Source organism: Perca flavescens, chromosome 9 (genome assembly GCF_004354835.1).
Source record: "Perca flavescens isolate YP-PL-M2 chromosome 9, PFLA_1.0, whole genome shotgun sequence".
NCBI classification, from domain to species: domain Eukaryota; kingdom Metazoa; phylum Chordata; class Actinopteri; order Perciformes; family Percidae; genus Perca; species Perca flavescens.
The window spans coordinates 10,992,318-11,006,818 of record NC_041339.1 but is presented as its reverse complement, the minus strand read 5'-3'; the positions used below and the strand labels follow the sequence as shown (position 1 = coordinate 11,006,818).

The 14,501-nt window shown below is 40.8% G+C and overlaps 1 protein-coding gene across 1 annotated transcript; it reads left to right on the top strand.

The window, feature by feature from the left end:
* Positions 1-493: 493 nt before the first annotated feature.
* On the top strand, positions 494-13,220 carry lrrc8c (leucine rich repeat containing 8 VRAC subunit C). The gene is made up of 3 exons (XM_028587146.1): positions 494-661; positions 7,152-7,294; positions 9,298-13,220. The coding sequence occupies exons 2-3, from the start codon at positions 7,157-7,159 to the stop codon at positions 11,536-11,538; spliced, it is 2,379 nt and encodes a 792-aa protein (XP_028442947.1). The 5' UTR covers positions 494-661; positions 7,152-7,156; the 3' UTR covers positions 11,539-13,220.
* The last annotated feature ends 1,281 nt before the right edge of the window (positions 13,221-14,501 follow it).

The window sequence follows — 14,501 nt, the reverse complement described above, 5'->3', positions numbered from 1 at the left end:
ACTCATTGAATGAGAAGGTGTGTCCAAACTTTTGGCCTGTACTGTATGTTTATTGTCGTTGCTACTTTTGATGCATTTAAGTAGGCCTACATTTATCTGATGATAAGTCTGTACTTTTACTTAGGAAGGGTTTTGAACAAAGGACTTTTAGTTGTAGGCGGAGTAGGAGTAGCCTTCTTTCACACATTGGTAGGCTACTTTTACTTAAATACAGGATGTGAGTTAAATACAGGATGGGTGTTCTTCCACCACTGCATGCCATCAATACACTTTTATTGACTTGCACTAAAAGATATTTTTATTCACCGGGTTGAAAAGGCAAAAGTATAGATATTTTGTAGAGGGCAGCTGTTGTTTGTTTTTGTGAGTATTAATAGCAGATAGCCTAATTGCTGCAGTTTTGACCTTCCTCCACTCAGCTGTCATGAAAAAATAAAAATAAAAAAAACGTTCATCACAAACATCAAAGTCTGTTCTTGGGTTTCCTCAGAAGTCCACGCCCATGGCAGTGGCTTGCAGTAGGCTAGGCATGCCTGCATGGTCTGTGCTCGGAGATCCAGGAAGGTCGGCGGACAGAAGAGAAGGGGGAGCGCGCACATCATGTTCCTAAATCCCATCGCTTGAAAGCAGACCACAACTCCAGCTCTCATCTAAAAAGAAGGTAAATCACTCACACTTTTTTATGATGCAGGGTAGGTTTAAGAGCATATTGGTCCGATGTATAGGCTAGATAGCGTAATTTACGGTCGGCGTAGCGTCTCGCCAACTAGTTTAGTCTGAGATTACCGTTAGTTGACCTGCTATCTTCAAACAGTCGTGGTGAATAGGACACGCTTTAGTTTGCGTGCACGAGGCTTAAAGCCGCGTTCAAAGCGTTTAACCGCGTTTAACTCTCACCTTTAAATTAATCCCTCAAATTCTAACAGGGAACTCAGCTCCTGAATGGATAACTTATTGATGGTTTGTGCTGATAAATCACAGCTGTTCTGACTGTATTCGCACTTTTTTTTTAGGAGCTTCTGTTTCACGGTAAAGTCTACAAAAGTGTGCCTCATTAGTAACACCCATTCAAGGGCTTTTTTTCTGCAATGCGGGTAGTTTTTCCCCCTTCTCTTATATAGGCTATATCCTAAACGAGACAAGAATTTTTTGTATGCCTGGGGCTGGGTGTGTTCCAAACATGTCTGTTTTTAGATATCTGGGATTCAGACAAATTTCCTGTCAGGAAGGGACAAGGATATGGCTTGGTCAGCTCAACTCAATGGCTGACTCATCCAGTGGAAAGACAGGCTTTTTCCTGAAAGTACCTAGAGACTACAGGCTTCAAACACAGAGCCAAAAGCCTCTTTTCTCTGTGCTATTTCTTGGATTTCTTTTTTTTTTTTAGTTATTAAAAAATTTAAAGGACCCTACAGTCAAATTACCCACAATTTTTCTCACGTGCCACTTTTTGATATGTAGCAATGTAAATCACTTTAACCTTAAAGAGGCACACCACAGATTTTACAAATGAGGTTCAGTTTACCTCTCACAAGATGCCCTGATGATGTCACCGGGGGTTTTCTCATGTTACACTTAGTGCATTACACGCAGAGCCAATGTTATAAAACGGCTGTCTCCTAAATGGGCGTGGTCTCGTTTGAAAGTGTAGTGAATGTCCTGTGGATGGATGGAAATGTATATTTGCATAATCTATTCATGTTTTCTTTTGTGAACATTAGATATTTGCACAGTTAAAAGCCATATTTAGCAAAACAATTTAAAATGAGTTTTGTTAGGGCATTCAAGTGCTTATCTGTGTTGCCAGATCTCACAAGAGATTGTTCCTGAGACAGAAACAGGTTTTGAACACAATTTATTTGTTCCTGATTGGTTTGTCTGAAAAATGCCATTTTAGTGTCAGAATGTCCGGGAGTTATGTGGCTTGTAAAAAAACGGGTCCAATACAAACATTGGTGATTATGTGACAAAATAATCGATCATAACCTGCGTTCACGTTCACTTCTCCCATTGGAATCAATAGACTCAAGAGTCAGGACCTGCTGCTAGTCTAATAAAGAGGCGTGGCAGTGGAGAAACCCACGGGACACAGAGACAGGAAATCATCCCTCCCTGTCAAACCTCTATCAAAAATTGAAATAACGTAGGTCCTCAGAATGCAAGATAAACAGTCCATCATCACCACCTTTTAAGCATTCAAACAGAGTGTGGTTGAGAGGTTACCGAATTGACAATAGAAAAACGATCCACAGTTCAAAAAAGGTTGGGAACCCTTGAATTAGTTTAGTTTATCTTATGTTTGTGTGTAAAAGCTTAATCTTCAAAGTAACTAGTTATAGCAATGTTGTGGCGTAAAAGTATAAAGTACATAGTAAGCAGAAAGTTCATAGAAAATAGAAATACTCAAGTGAAGTTCAGTTGCCTCAAAATTGTACTTAAGTACAGTACTTGTGCATCATGCACTTAGTTACTTTCTAGAACACAGAACAGATTTCTTTTAACAGTTCCAATGCAAACTGTTCACAGCAAGGTCTAATCCAGAGTAACTACTGTAGATCAGTGTTCCTGGATACAGATTGTTTACATATACATATTTTTTTTAATGCTAGGGACTAAATTTAACCGAGATGGATATCTCAAACCTTGTCACATGAAACTGCACAGATAGATAGAAACATAACTAGTCAAGTCAACTTTATTGTCAATTCTGCAATATGTGCCAGACATACAGAGAAATTTAAAATACGTTTCTCTCCGACCCACGGTGCATGAGGACACGTACAACAAATATAAAAGATAAGAAATATATACGACTAAATATTAAAAAGATAAGTAATATATAAAATAAAAAAAATTAAAAAGATAAGTAAAATGTACAAATTTAAGATATATAGAAAGGGGTTGAGTCCAGAGTTCTTGGAGGAGGGGACGGTGTTGAGCTTCCTGACAGCCTGGAGAATGAAAGTGTTTGCCGGTCTGGTGGAACAGGCTCAAAAAAATGGTTCTGACCATTTGAGGCGAACCTCAGTAGACAATTTGGTGTAAACATCCCCTCAATGGCTTTCCATCCCACCGGGTGTCATGACCCTGAGATGGGTGAATCAATACAGATCTTAAAATGATCTCTCTAAAAGCCCACATGCTTTTAGTGAACCTATTCAACGTTGCTTTACAGCTAAACTCATTAATAATGAACTATAGCTTGAGTGTAGATGTAATCAGCTAATGCCAGCACCTGTCTCTTAGGCACGGTGGAGCAGCAGATCATAAAACACTGTACATTATGGTCTGGCACCTTTTATAGATTATTCATTAAATGATTGATGATATGAATAAACTTTTGACACGGGATATGTTTGTATTTGGATGATATTTTACATTTATTTAGCATTTTTCATTGTTTCCACCAGCCCATTGTGATAGAATTATGCAAAATGAATTTCAAGCTGAGATGTTTTACTGCAAAAATCACCAGTGCTTGTACAAAGTTTTGTTATCGAGAAGACCTAAGAATGACAATGCAGCCAACTCCACTGCCAGACAGACATTGGAAATAGGACACTTGCAGCTGCAGTAAGCACTTTACAGAAGGTGACCAGAGCATGTGAGCAGAAAAGCTGCATCAGGGACACACTGCTCTCACACACTCTTATTCAAGCTACAGCTGTTAAAGCTGCAGGAGGTAGAATTTTAAAAAAAGACACCAGATCTTAAAGTAGAGGGAGACCTCCTCCTGCAGCTCTCCCTGCCCCCTCTCTCTATAGCCCCTCACATCTGGCAAGCACAGGCATGCGCCATGAATGTATAAGGAGAATTGGATACAGAGTTCAAGGCGGAGCCCCATTTATGAGAGTTGCTCAGTGGTGCGTGAAGCCAAAAAAGTTCAACTTCCGGGAATGAAATTACACTTCAAAGCCCGGCAAACTTCCTTGGGGCCTGGCATGCACCGGCTTCATACAGTCACCAGTACAAGAACTTTTTTTCATCACCTTTACTGAAAAAAAACCCCATTATATATAATATATAACATGTTAGACACATACTCAATATAATGAATCAGAGAAAAAAGAAAATTACTTTAAATAAGTGAATATAAAAATGTATTAAAAAATACAGTTATAATACGGGACAAAACAACATACATTATTCTTCAAACAACATACATTATTCTTCATACAAAAACAATACCTTTACTAACCCAATTTTGCTTAGATTTTTTTCCAACAGTAATGTTTCCATTATTCCATAGGATGGTTTTGTGTGGGTAAAAGTTAAATGTATGTAGCATAATTTCCATGCAAGGACGGCCTAACCTGTATGAGTACTAATCGCTCATTTCAACCAGATGACATGCTGTTATAACTGGAGTTCTATTAGAATGACCATCCTGTTTTCTTTGTAAAGCCCTTTTGAGAAGACATACTATGAACCAAGGTTGTAGTTGGCTACATAAACATGAACTTGAATTAGCCGCAGCTGTTAGCTAGAGTTTGCAGAAGGCTAAACTACTGGCTCATCTACCCCATTTACGTTTTTCTCTCACACCGACTCTGCCATGTCCTCGCAAGGATGGCAGCAGTAGGCCGTGCCACGGCTTCGGGCTCTGGTCCTTGTATCGGCCTGATGCCATCCGAACGAGGAGACGCCGGAGGCTGTGTGAAAGGAAACGTTATTCTTGCATTGCCAGACCTTCCTCCACAGCGCTGCGCAGGAGGGTCTGGCTAGTCCACACAGCATTCCGGGATGGGAGAAAAATGTGCTCTGGTTTATTGGCATTTCTTTAAACAGATCACAATCGTCATGGCCGGCGCTAAACACCCGACAGAGCCACGGTGCCACTGCAAAAGCCTCGGGGAAGAACTTGTTTTGGTGGAACATGTGTACGTTCAAAAGTTGCTTTAGTCGTGCAACAGAAAACTCAGATTGGACAGAGAGTATAGCTAGCTGTCTGGATTTACCCTGCAGAGATCTGAGGAGCAGTTAACCATAGTCCTCATAAATCCACCGGAGTTTAAAATTCCAAAACAAAGAAAGTGGAAGGAAATGAACATCTGGCCGAAAAGAGGTTCATCCGGTAGAATTTCTGGCGGCACCGGAGCAATCCTGGAAGTGGAACATCGTTGGTATAGACTAAGGAAACGTAAACACGCCAAATATCAGGTGTTTGTCAGGCTAAAGGCTAACCCCAGCAGACCAGCTTGCCCGACTATTTTTACAGCCAATGTCCGCTCCCTGGACAATAAACTGGACAACTTTTTACACAACTTCGTTCCTATGTATAGATTGATCACAAAAAAATCTCTTCTGTAGTAGTTTAGCCTTAAATTAGCTGATGCCGTTAGCCTTTGGCTACAGTAAACAGAAGGCACCAGCACGCACACCTGCATCAGCAGCCAACAGCCAATTGGAAGGCTTTCTCTCTCTCTGAAACGACCTGTGATTGGCTGATGTCTCCTGTGACGGTTAGGTCAACTAAAGCCTGAATACAGCGCCAAGGAGGAGGTGCAGAAGTCTTGGCTCAGACCTCCTTGAATTACAAGATGCTGAAAGATTATTCAACTTTTGCCCAACAACGTGTCAAAAATAAACTGCCGGTTTTTAAACAGACTTTTAAGAGATTAATACTATAACTTGAAGACCATACAGTCTGTTTGTAAACAACGAAAAGGCTGGGTTCTGGTATAATTCAATTTAGTTAGTCATCAAGTTTATTGTGAAGCCACTTTACAAATATGTGGGCTTCTTGGACTATGAAGTTAATGTCCAAACACAAGCTCTACAAAATGAGTCATTTAGTCTTTTGTGGCCACTTACTTACAAATAGTTACATTAGTAATGTGCGTTTGTATAACGATGGAGCTCCACTAGAGAGCGACTCATCAGTTTAAGGCACAGTGGCTTGGCTAATTCCAGATTTACACTGTTTTGTTGTCTTTCCTTTTTAAATCAGAGAGAGTTGTGTAAAATTCCCACTGTAATGTACTGGGTGCTACATCCCCCCTCATTGGACTGACATGCTTGTGCCACATTATCTAACACACACACACACACACACACACACACACACACACACACACAGGAACACAGGTTCATTACCATCCAGAGCCCGCGGTGATTGCTTTAAAATAGATCTTGTAAGCCATTCCTCGTCTGTGCAACAAAACACCAAAGCAAAATGTCTTGTCTTGCTTTCAATGTGGCGTCTGTGACGGTTTTCTTTTCCCTTGTCTCCTTGTATTATTTTTATTGCATGAACTGCTTTAATGCCTTTGACGTCATCTGTGCTTGCTTGTTTGTTCTTGCTCCAATTGTGTGCCACGTCTGTACGTTTTATTCCCTTTTGCTTAGGCCTGCTGTCATTATAGATATAATGTAATTAATTTAATTTAAATTTTTTAACCAGTATTCTAGGATACCTATTGTCAACTGGCTGGGGACTACAGTTGGAAATTAGACGTAGAGGCTAAAGCTGCTCCTTTTACTGTATAGTTAATTAAAAAACTTGTATGCAAAAAGCTATTGTGCAATAAACTGGATTCTGATGGTTTTTGCTGCTTAATTTTCATGTAGAGTTATTGTAAAATAACATTTTGGTTGGTTTTCCTTCTGTCCTCCCCAATGTGAGTAACTCGTCGCCACTGGTCTACAGCTATGCGTGTGGCTCTGTGAGGCCGTACTAAGGCACAGCTGTAGTTTGAGCTGAATGCTAATAGCATGCTAACATGCTCACAATGACAGTGCTAAAATGCTTATAAAGAAAGTATACGTTTTACCGTGTTCGCCATCAGCTTGTGTGCTCACATTTGCTAATTAGCACTAAACACAAATACAGCTGAGGCTGATTGGAATGTGATTAGTTTGTGCAGATATTTGGGCATTAACCAAATTATTGGACAAATTGGACATTTGACCTTATGGTGGCGCTTTGATGAAAAGTTGAGGATTGAAGTCATTTCAATTTATCTTGGGGGGGACATGAATAAAGGCTGAAAACCTACAGTATACTGTTGTGAGTTGTTATAAACAGGAATACCCCTTAATGCTGGGAATTGAATAACGCCATTGTTTCATCCCCCGTTATGGCCAAACCATTTGCCCCATTGTATGGACTGAAAGTCATTTGGGATCATTTTCCACTCTTTTGTTACCAGGCATCATGATTCCTGTGATGGAATTCCGGCAGTTCTCTGAACAGCAGCCAGCGTTCAGAGTCCTGAAGCCGTGGTGGGATGTGTTCACCGACTACCTGTCTGTAGTCATGCTCATGATTGGTGTCTTCGGATGCACTCTTCAGGTCAGTAACATTGCCTCACCATGATATACAGGCTTTGCATTCATGTGTTCCATAAGGTTTTGTAATGCCTTGTGCTGCTTGTTTCCACTTTTCTACTGTAACCATCTCTTTGAAAGGGAGTAATTTCGCTAATGTATGCTAATGTAACATGAGTTCAAACTGCAACATGTTTATCAGATAAAAGGAGTTGTCCTAATATTGTTTTCATCACAGTGAAAGGGCAGTAATTTAATTAACTAGAGCGAGCCTATAGGCTCTCTGAAAGAACATTACTGCTCTGCCTCCTTTCTGGCACCAGCTCAAAAGCACTAATTCCCTGCTTTTACAACCTGGACTGGGAGCAGCAAAGGAAGCATTCATCCCAATAGGAGTTTACCAGTGGAAATAGTTACCCACCCAGCCCCTTTCAGTAAACATCAAGATTCCAAACTCTTGGCCCAGCACTTAACTTTGCTCTCTGTGTGTAATAGGACCGTTGTTTGGCTCCTGCAATACTCTGTAGTGTAAATCCTGGAAATGATACCAAAACATTTTTTGAAAAACAGGATATTTATCAGAGTGGGAGCAGCTGTTGATTTCCACTCTCACAATAACAGTGTTTGAACACAATCTAATGGTTAATAAATTGAGTACATCATTTATGTAGTCAAGTTTACTTTATAAGTCAGAACATTATCAACATGCCATTTTGTATAATTACGTCATTGCCTCACACAATATTCGCTGCAGATCAGCTTTTCAGAGACCCCAGCAGACCTGACTTAGCATTTCAGTCTGTGATGTGCTGCAGCACAGCTGCATTGCCCTTAACCATCGTAGTAATGTCCTTTTTGGATTCACTCTTCACAAATGTAGTTCTTTTGCATGGTCCGAGTTTGGTATCAGACAGCTAAACAAAGTGCACAAAATGTCTCCCATTTAGGCCTGCCACCATTAAATTAAAGTGCACATTTCCTGTTGTTAGCATTGCAGAGTGAAGCAGCTGTTTTTCATTATTTTCAGTAAACACTGAAGGCAGGGGTTGTTTACTGATGCCAACTTTCCAAGCCGATATTCAGTATGTTTACATGCAATCCGTAAACCAGGTTACTCAGAGAAATCAGGTTAGACAGGCAGTAGGACAACTGTTTAAATGCACTGTAATAACAATAGCTTGTTGGCAATGAGTCATTGCTTTATTGCAGATAGGAAGGAGCTTCGGCTGAACCTGCTGTGTTGTGTTGTGTGACTTTCTGGCCTGTGATGGCTTAGGTTGTATTTAGTGGGGGTTTCTGAGGATGGCCCGTACTTTGTTCCTGCAGTGGTGTACAGAGGCTTATTGATGGGGAGACATGAACCAATGTTTAATTATCCTGTTTTTATGCCTCTCTTGAGTGTTATTTTCACCCCGAGTGGTGTTACCAAACCCACACAGTAATTGCTCAATTTAGGTCAGTGAAACGACTTCTCTTCTACTCGAACCCAATTTTTTAAGCAATATTTACTAATTTTAACAGGTTGATGCAATGATTGTTTATTTATGTTTGTATGTATGAGGGTTTACTGTGCTGAATGTGTTGGGGCTCATTGAGAGAACAGGCTCAGCAGTGAGGGCACAGCGTCTCCTTACAGCAATAATGTGTCTGAATTTATCAGTCAAACACTTCTGGAGGCTACTTTGTATTATTTCAGTTTAAGTCTGACTTTGGATGCAATTCTTGTAAATGTGATTTGTGTGGGGATCTCTCCTTTCATCCCACTGCACTGCTGTCACAGTGATACTTTCCCTGTCTCGAGACTTTGTTATGTGCATGCATAGAAGTAGAAAGCCGATTGCATACACAAGAAATTGTGTATGCAGAGAAAATCCATCTGGGGAAATCAGGTGTCTCTCAGCAGGCCTTTTAAACCCCAAAACAGCCCTGCATTGAAGTAATGAAAGGGGCTGCTTTGGTGTGCGCATTGGTGGGATGATGTCCTTTAAGTTTGTCTAATCTTCCTTTTCACCCTACATTTCCTTTTAGGTAATGCAAGATAAGATCATATGCCTTCCTCAGAGAGAGTCTTCAGGGAACACAAGTGAAGTGGAAGTGAAGTCACTGTTACACCTGCAGTCCAATATTTCAGCCGTACCAAGAGAAATGACAGGCCTGAAAACCCAGCTGGATTTTCAACAGTACCTTTTCATCAATCAGATGTGTTATGAGAAAGCTCTGCATTGGTATGCCAAGTTCTTTCCTTATTTGGTTCTTATACACACTCTTATTTTCATGGTGTGCAGCAACTTCTGGTTCAAATTCCCTGGCTCGAGCTCTAAAATAGAGCATTTCATCTCCATGCTCAGCAAGTGCTTCGACTCTCCCTGGACCACACGAGCTTTGTCGGAGGTGTCTGGAGAAAATCCTGAAGAAAAGGATAAAAAGAGTGACACTTCTAGGTCCAACATTGCTTTGTCTCCCGGAGAAGGAAGTTTGGAGAAGACACAGTCCCTCCGGTCTATCCCAGAAAAGATTGTAGCTGACAAACCATCAGCAAGTGCTCTTGATAAAAAAGAGGGTGAACAAGCTAAAGCTCTATTTGAAAAGGTGAAGAAATTCCGTTTGCACGTTGAGGAAGGAGACATTCTCTATCTGATGTACGTCCGGCAGACAGTATTCAAGGTGTTTAAATTCCTCCTGATCATTGCCTATAATAGTTCTCTCGTGAATAAAGTGCGAAATAGAGTGAGTTGCCAAGTTGAGATCCAGGACATGACAGGCTACCGTAACTTTCAATGCAACCACACTATGGCTCATCTGTTTTCTAAGCTTTCTTACTGTTACCTGTGTTTAGTGGCTGTCTATGGATTAACAAGCCTCTACACCTCTTACTGGCTGTTTTACCGCTCACTCAAAGAATACTCCTTTGAGTATGTGCGCCAGGAAACCGGCATCAATGACATCCCAGACGTCAAAAACGACTTTGCTTTCATGCTACACATGATTGATCAGTATGACCCGCTGTATTCTAAACGATTTGCAGTTTTTCTATCCGAGGTCAGTGAGAACAAACTGAAACAGCTCAACCTCAACAATGATTGGACCGCGGATAAATTGCGTCAGAGACTCCAGACTAACAGCAACAACAGACTTGAACTTCAGCTGTTCATGCTCCCTGGGTTACCCGACACTGTCTTTGAGTTGACAGAGCTGCAGTCACTCAAGCTGGAGATCATCAACAATGCCACCATCCCTGGCTCAATCTCTCAGCTGGAAGACCTTCAGGAGCTGTCTCTTTACCAATGCTCTTTAAAGTCGCAAACAACAGCTACCTCCTTCCTCAAAGAGAACCTGAAAGTGCTTCGTGTGAAATTCGATGATAACAGGGAACTTCCAAACTGGATGTATGTCCTGCGCAACTTAGAGGAGCTCTATCTCACTGGGTCTCTAAGCCCTGATGCCTCCAAAAATATAGCTCTTGAGTCACTGCGGGAGATGAAGGGTTTGAAATTGCTCTATCTTAAGAGCAATTTGACCAAGATACCTCAGTCTATAGTGGATGTCTCCAGCCATCTGCAGCGGCTGTATTTACACAATGATGGCACTAAGCTCGTAATGCTCAACAACCTGAAAAAGATGACCAACCTGATCGAGCTGGAGCTAGTGCATTGTGATCTGGAACGCATCCCACATGCAATCTTCAGCCTAACCAATCTGCAAGAGCTTGACCTGAAAGAGAATAACCTTCGCTCAATAGAGGAGATCATCAGCTTCCAACATCTTCGAAAACTCACTTGCCTTAAACTTTGGCACAATGGTATCATGTACATCCCAGAGCATATCAAGAAGCTTGGCAGCCTAGAGCGCCTCTACTTCAGTCACAACAAGATTGAGATATTGCCTTCGCACCTGTTCTTGTGCAACAAGCTGCGCTACCTGGACGTGTCCAACAATGACATCCGATTCATCCCCCCAGAAATTGGAGTTCTTCAGAGTCTACAGTATTTCTCTGTCACCTGTAACAAAATCGAAAATCTACCAGATGAGCTCTTCTTTTGCAAGAAGCTCAAAACACTAAAGCTTGGCAAAAACTCGTTGTCCTCACTGTCGCCAAAGATTTCCTACCTAGCTCAACTGACGTACTTGGACCTCAAAGGCAACCACTTTGAGCTTCTGCCCCAAGAGCTCGGTTGCTGTCGTGCATTGAAGCACAGTGGCCTTATAGTGGAAGACACACTGTTTCAAACATTGCCTCCTGATGTCAGGGACCAGATGAAGGCTGAGTGAGATGCCTTTTTGTAGCCACAGTGCCTGCTGTTTGTTCAGTTTAACAATTCAGAGCATTTGTTTTGTATGAACTCATTACCATACTTACGTATTACACTACTGTTAAAAAAGTTATGTTTCCTTGATGGAAGGGAAAATTACTTATTCATATATTGTAACATAAGCCTCTTTCACACAGAGATACCGCAAATTTGCCGTTTTCACTTTTTCATACTGAACCAAACAACGCCGGCGTAACACAGCCTTAAGGTGCAACGAAATGTGATAATGTAATCATTTGCACCGTGATTATATATATCTTTTAGTTTACTTAAAAAAAAAAATGCTAAACTTGATTACAAGGTAGTTCAGCATTTGTTCCCTTCCTTTAAGGTTTTACACTGCAGGTTATATGCTGCTTACAACTCAAAACAGCATCAGATAGAACCAAAATGATGTGTTTTTAAAATGAAAGTTTTATTTGCGGGAGTTATCTCACAGGAACCTCAGAGATTTTGTGTTGACTGAATTAAACTGAATTACACACAAAGCATGTAAATATTGCATCAAGTAGCAGCGTGAAATCCTTTTTCTAAAATAGCACATTTTACTGTAAGACATAAGAGTATACCTGTTTTTGTCTGGGTTTAAGCTGTTATAGCGGTTTTCACCTGGTATTAAAATCCTTCCTGAGTGAGTCGATCACAAGTACAAAGCTCTAGGTACACATGTTTACACCTGGCAGTAGTATGCGTCTCCAAGCGGCTACCCTTTTACAGGCTACAGTGGGGCACAGAGCTCCGGACAGCCGGGGCATAAGAGCAGGCAGCACCGTGGGAAAAAAACCCTGACACATCACTGACAGTATGACAATAAAGTGGTTTCAGTGACATGAGAAATACTTTGAATGAGTACGTAGTTCCGCTCACAGTTGAGTCGACGGTCCTTAATGTGGCCCAGGACACATATGCATACACACTACTAAAAGAATGTGGTCATACATGGCCCAATTTACTTCCGAATGTGGTGTAATGGCGTTTTTCCATAACATGGTACCTGCTCGACTCGCCTCGACTCTACTTGCCTTTTTTGGATTTCCATAATGAAAGAAAGTACCTGGTACCTGCCAACAGGTACTTTCTTTTTAGTATCACCTCTGTCGAGGTTCCAAGCGAGCTGAGGAGATACCAAAAGGTGACGTCAAAAGCTGCAGACTACTGATTGGTCAGAGAGAATCGTCACTAGCAGAGCTGGTACCAGCAGTGGGTAAGCACCATATGTGATTGGATCATTCACACCTGCACTTGTCAACATGTGATCAGATCACTCAGATTACATTTTAATACCAGCAGAAAACGGGGCTTTAAAAAATCTGTGCGTGTCCTTGCTGCTATAGAAATTAACGCAGTGGTAAAGGGATGGAGATGGGTGATTCTTTAATGGCCCATCTGCGATGACAAAAGAATACAGACGCTCTTGGGCGTCAGACCCTAAAAAGTTAAGCGGTGCTATTGTTAAAGGCGCAACATTCCTGTATTTAACAGGCTGTGTGAAAGGGGCTTTAAAGTGTGGCTGTAACAGGAGTGCTTGTTCTGTTATTCACTTTTGACATATTATCCAGCCACAAATCCTTCTTAAAGGTCCAATGAAATGCTGCTTTTTGGATGCTTTTAGATAGGCCTTAGTGGTCCCATAATACTGTATCTGAAGTTTTCCCGAAATTCAGCCTTGGTGCAGAATTACAGCCACTACGAGCCAGTCCCACAATGAGCTTTCCTTAGGACGTGCCATTTCTGTGTCTGTAGATTTAAATGCTATTGAGGAGGAGAGAGGCAGGGCAAGGTGGTGGGTGAGAGTGTGGCCTTGACTAACTGCCATGCTTCACTCATTTGCAAGCTATGATGTCTCTCTCTTTCTCATGGACGGGCCAAATTCTCTGGCCGGGCAAAGCGGAGAACGGCGAGGTAACCTTTCCCCTTATGACGACATATAGGGAAGATTCCAGATTGGCCCATCTGAGCTTTAATTTTCTGGTTTACCTTTATCGCCATAAAAAAATCTCATAAAGTGAAATTTTCATGCCATGGGACCTTTTTTAAGGAGTAGTTCATGCTTAGAGTTAGATGAGAAGATTGACCTCAATCTCATATCTAAGAGCGGTATCAATATTCTCATGTGACTTGGCAAGAAAGCAAATAAGCCTCTGTTCTAAACACGCACATTTCCTGTCACTGCTATATGAAATAATTTGATCACTGAATGTGAATCTAAATGGAAGACTTCACTTAAAATAGGCCAGTAGTCATGTGTATGCTATATTGTATTATGTTGCCCTGATTAAGTATTTTATTTTCAAGAGACTGTTAGTTCACATGGACTGCAGCAGAAATGCAAAAAAACAAAAGTTATATCTTACATAAGTACATGTAATACCTTGACTTAACAATTCTGTATAAAGTGCATTACATTTAAAGGACTTTGTCATACTGGTGTTTTTCTTCAGCTTTTTAAAATGTGCACAATAAGTGTACAGCCTTACATTACACACGTGTATTTTATAAGCAGTATTTTAATGTCGTTGACCAATAAAAATGGATTTGTTTTCTAAATGTCATTTCTTAGGATGGAATTTCTTAAAGTTCTAACTACACAAAACCCCACTATTTAAAAAAATAAATGAATAAAATTTATTTTTTTAAACCATACAATTTGATCAGATCAATGCAGTATGGTAAAAGCAATAGTGTTGAACTGACTAATATTTTAGAGAAAAAAATGATCTATTATGTTTCTTAATATCATGTATTGCATAGCCTACCATACCATCTCCACAGTCTGTGTCAGTGCTTGAGTATGGTCTGGCTACACCGCTTATCACTCTGGGATAGGGGAAAAAGCTGCTCTGGCTTGTTTGAATTTCTTTCATCAAAGGCTGTGAAAATGAACGTGATGATAACGTTAACACAAATTCCTATTTTTTTGAA

Excerpts from the sequence above, each read along its gene's own strand:
- lrrc8c (XM_028587146.1), top strand. The coding sequence starts at position 7,157 with ATGATTCCTGTGATGGAATTCCGGCAGTTCTCTGAACAGCAGCCAGCG. Across the intron at positions 7,295-9,297 it reads TCTTCGGATGCACTCTTCAG|GTAATGCAAGATAAGATCAT; the intron begins GTCAGTAACATT and ends ATTTCCTTTTAG.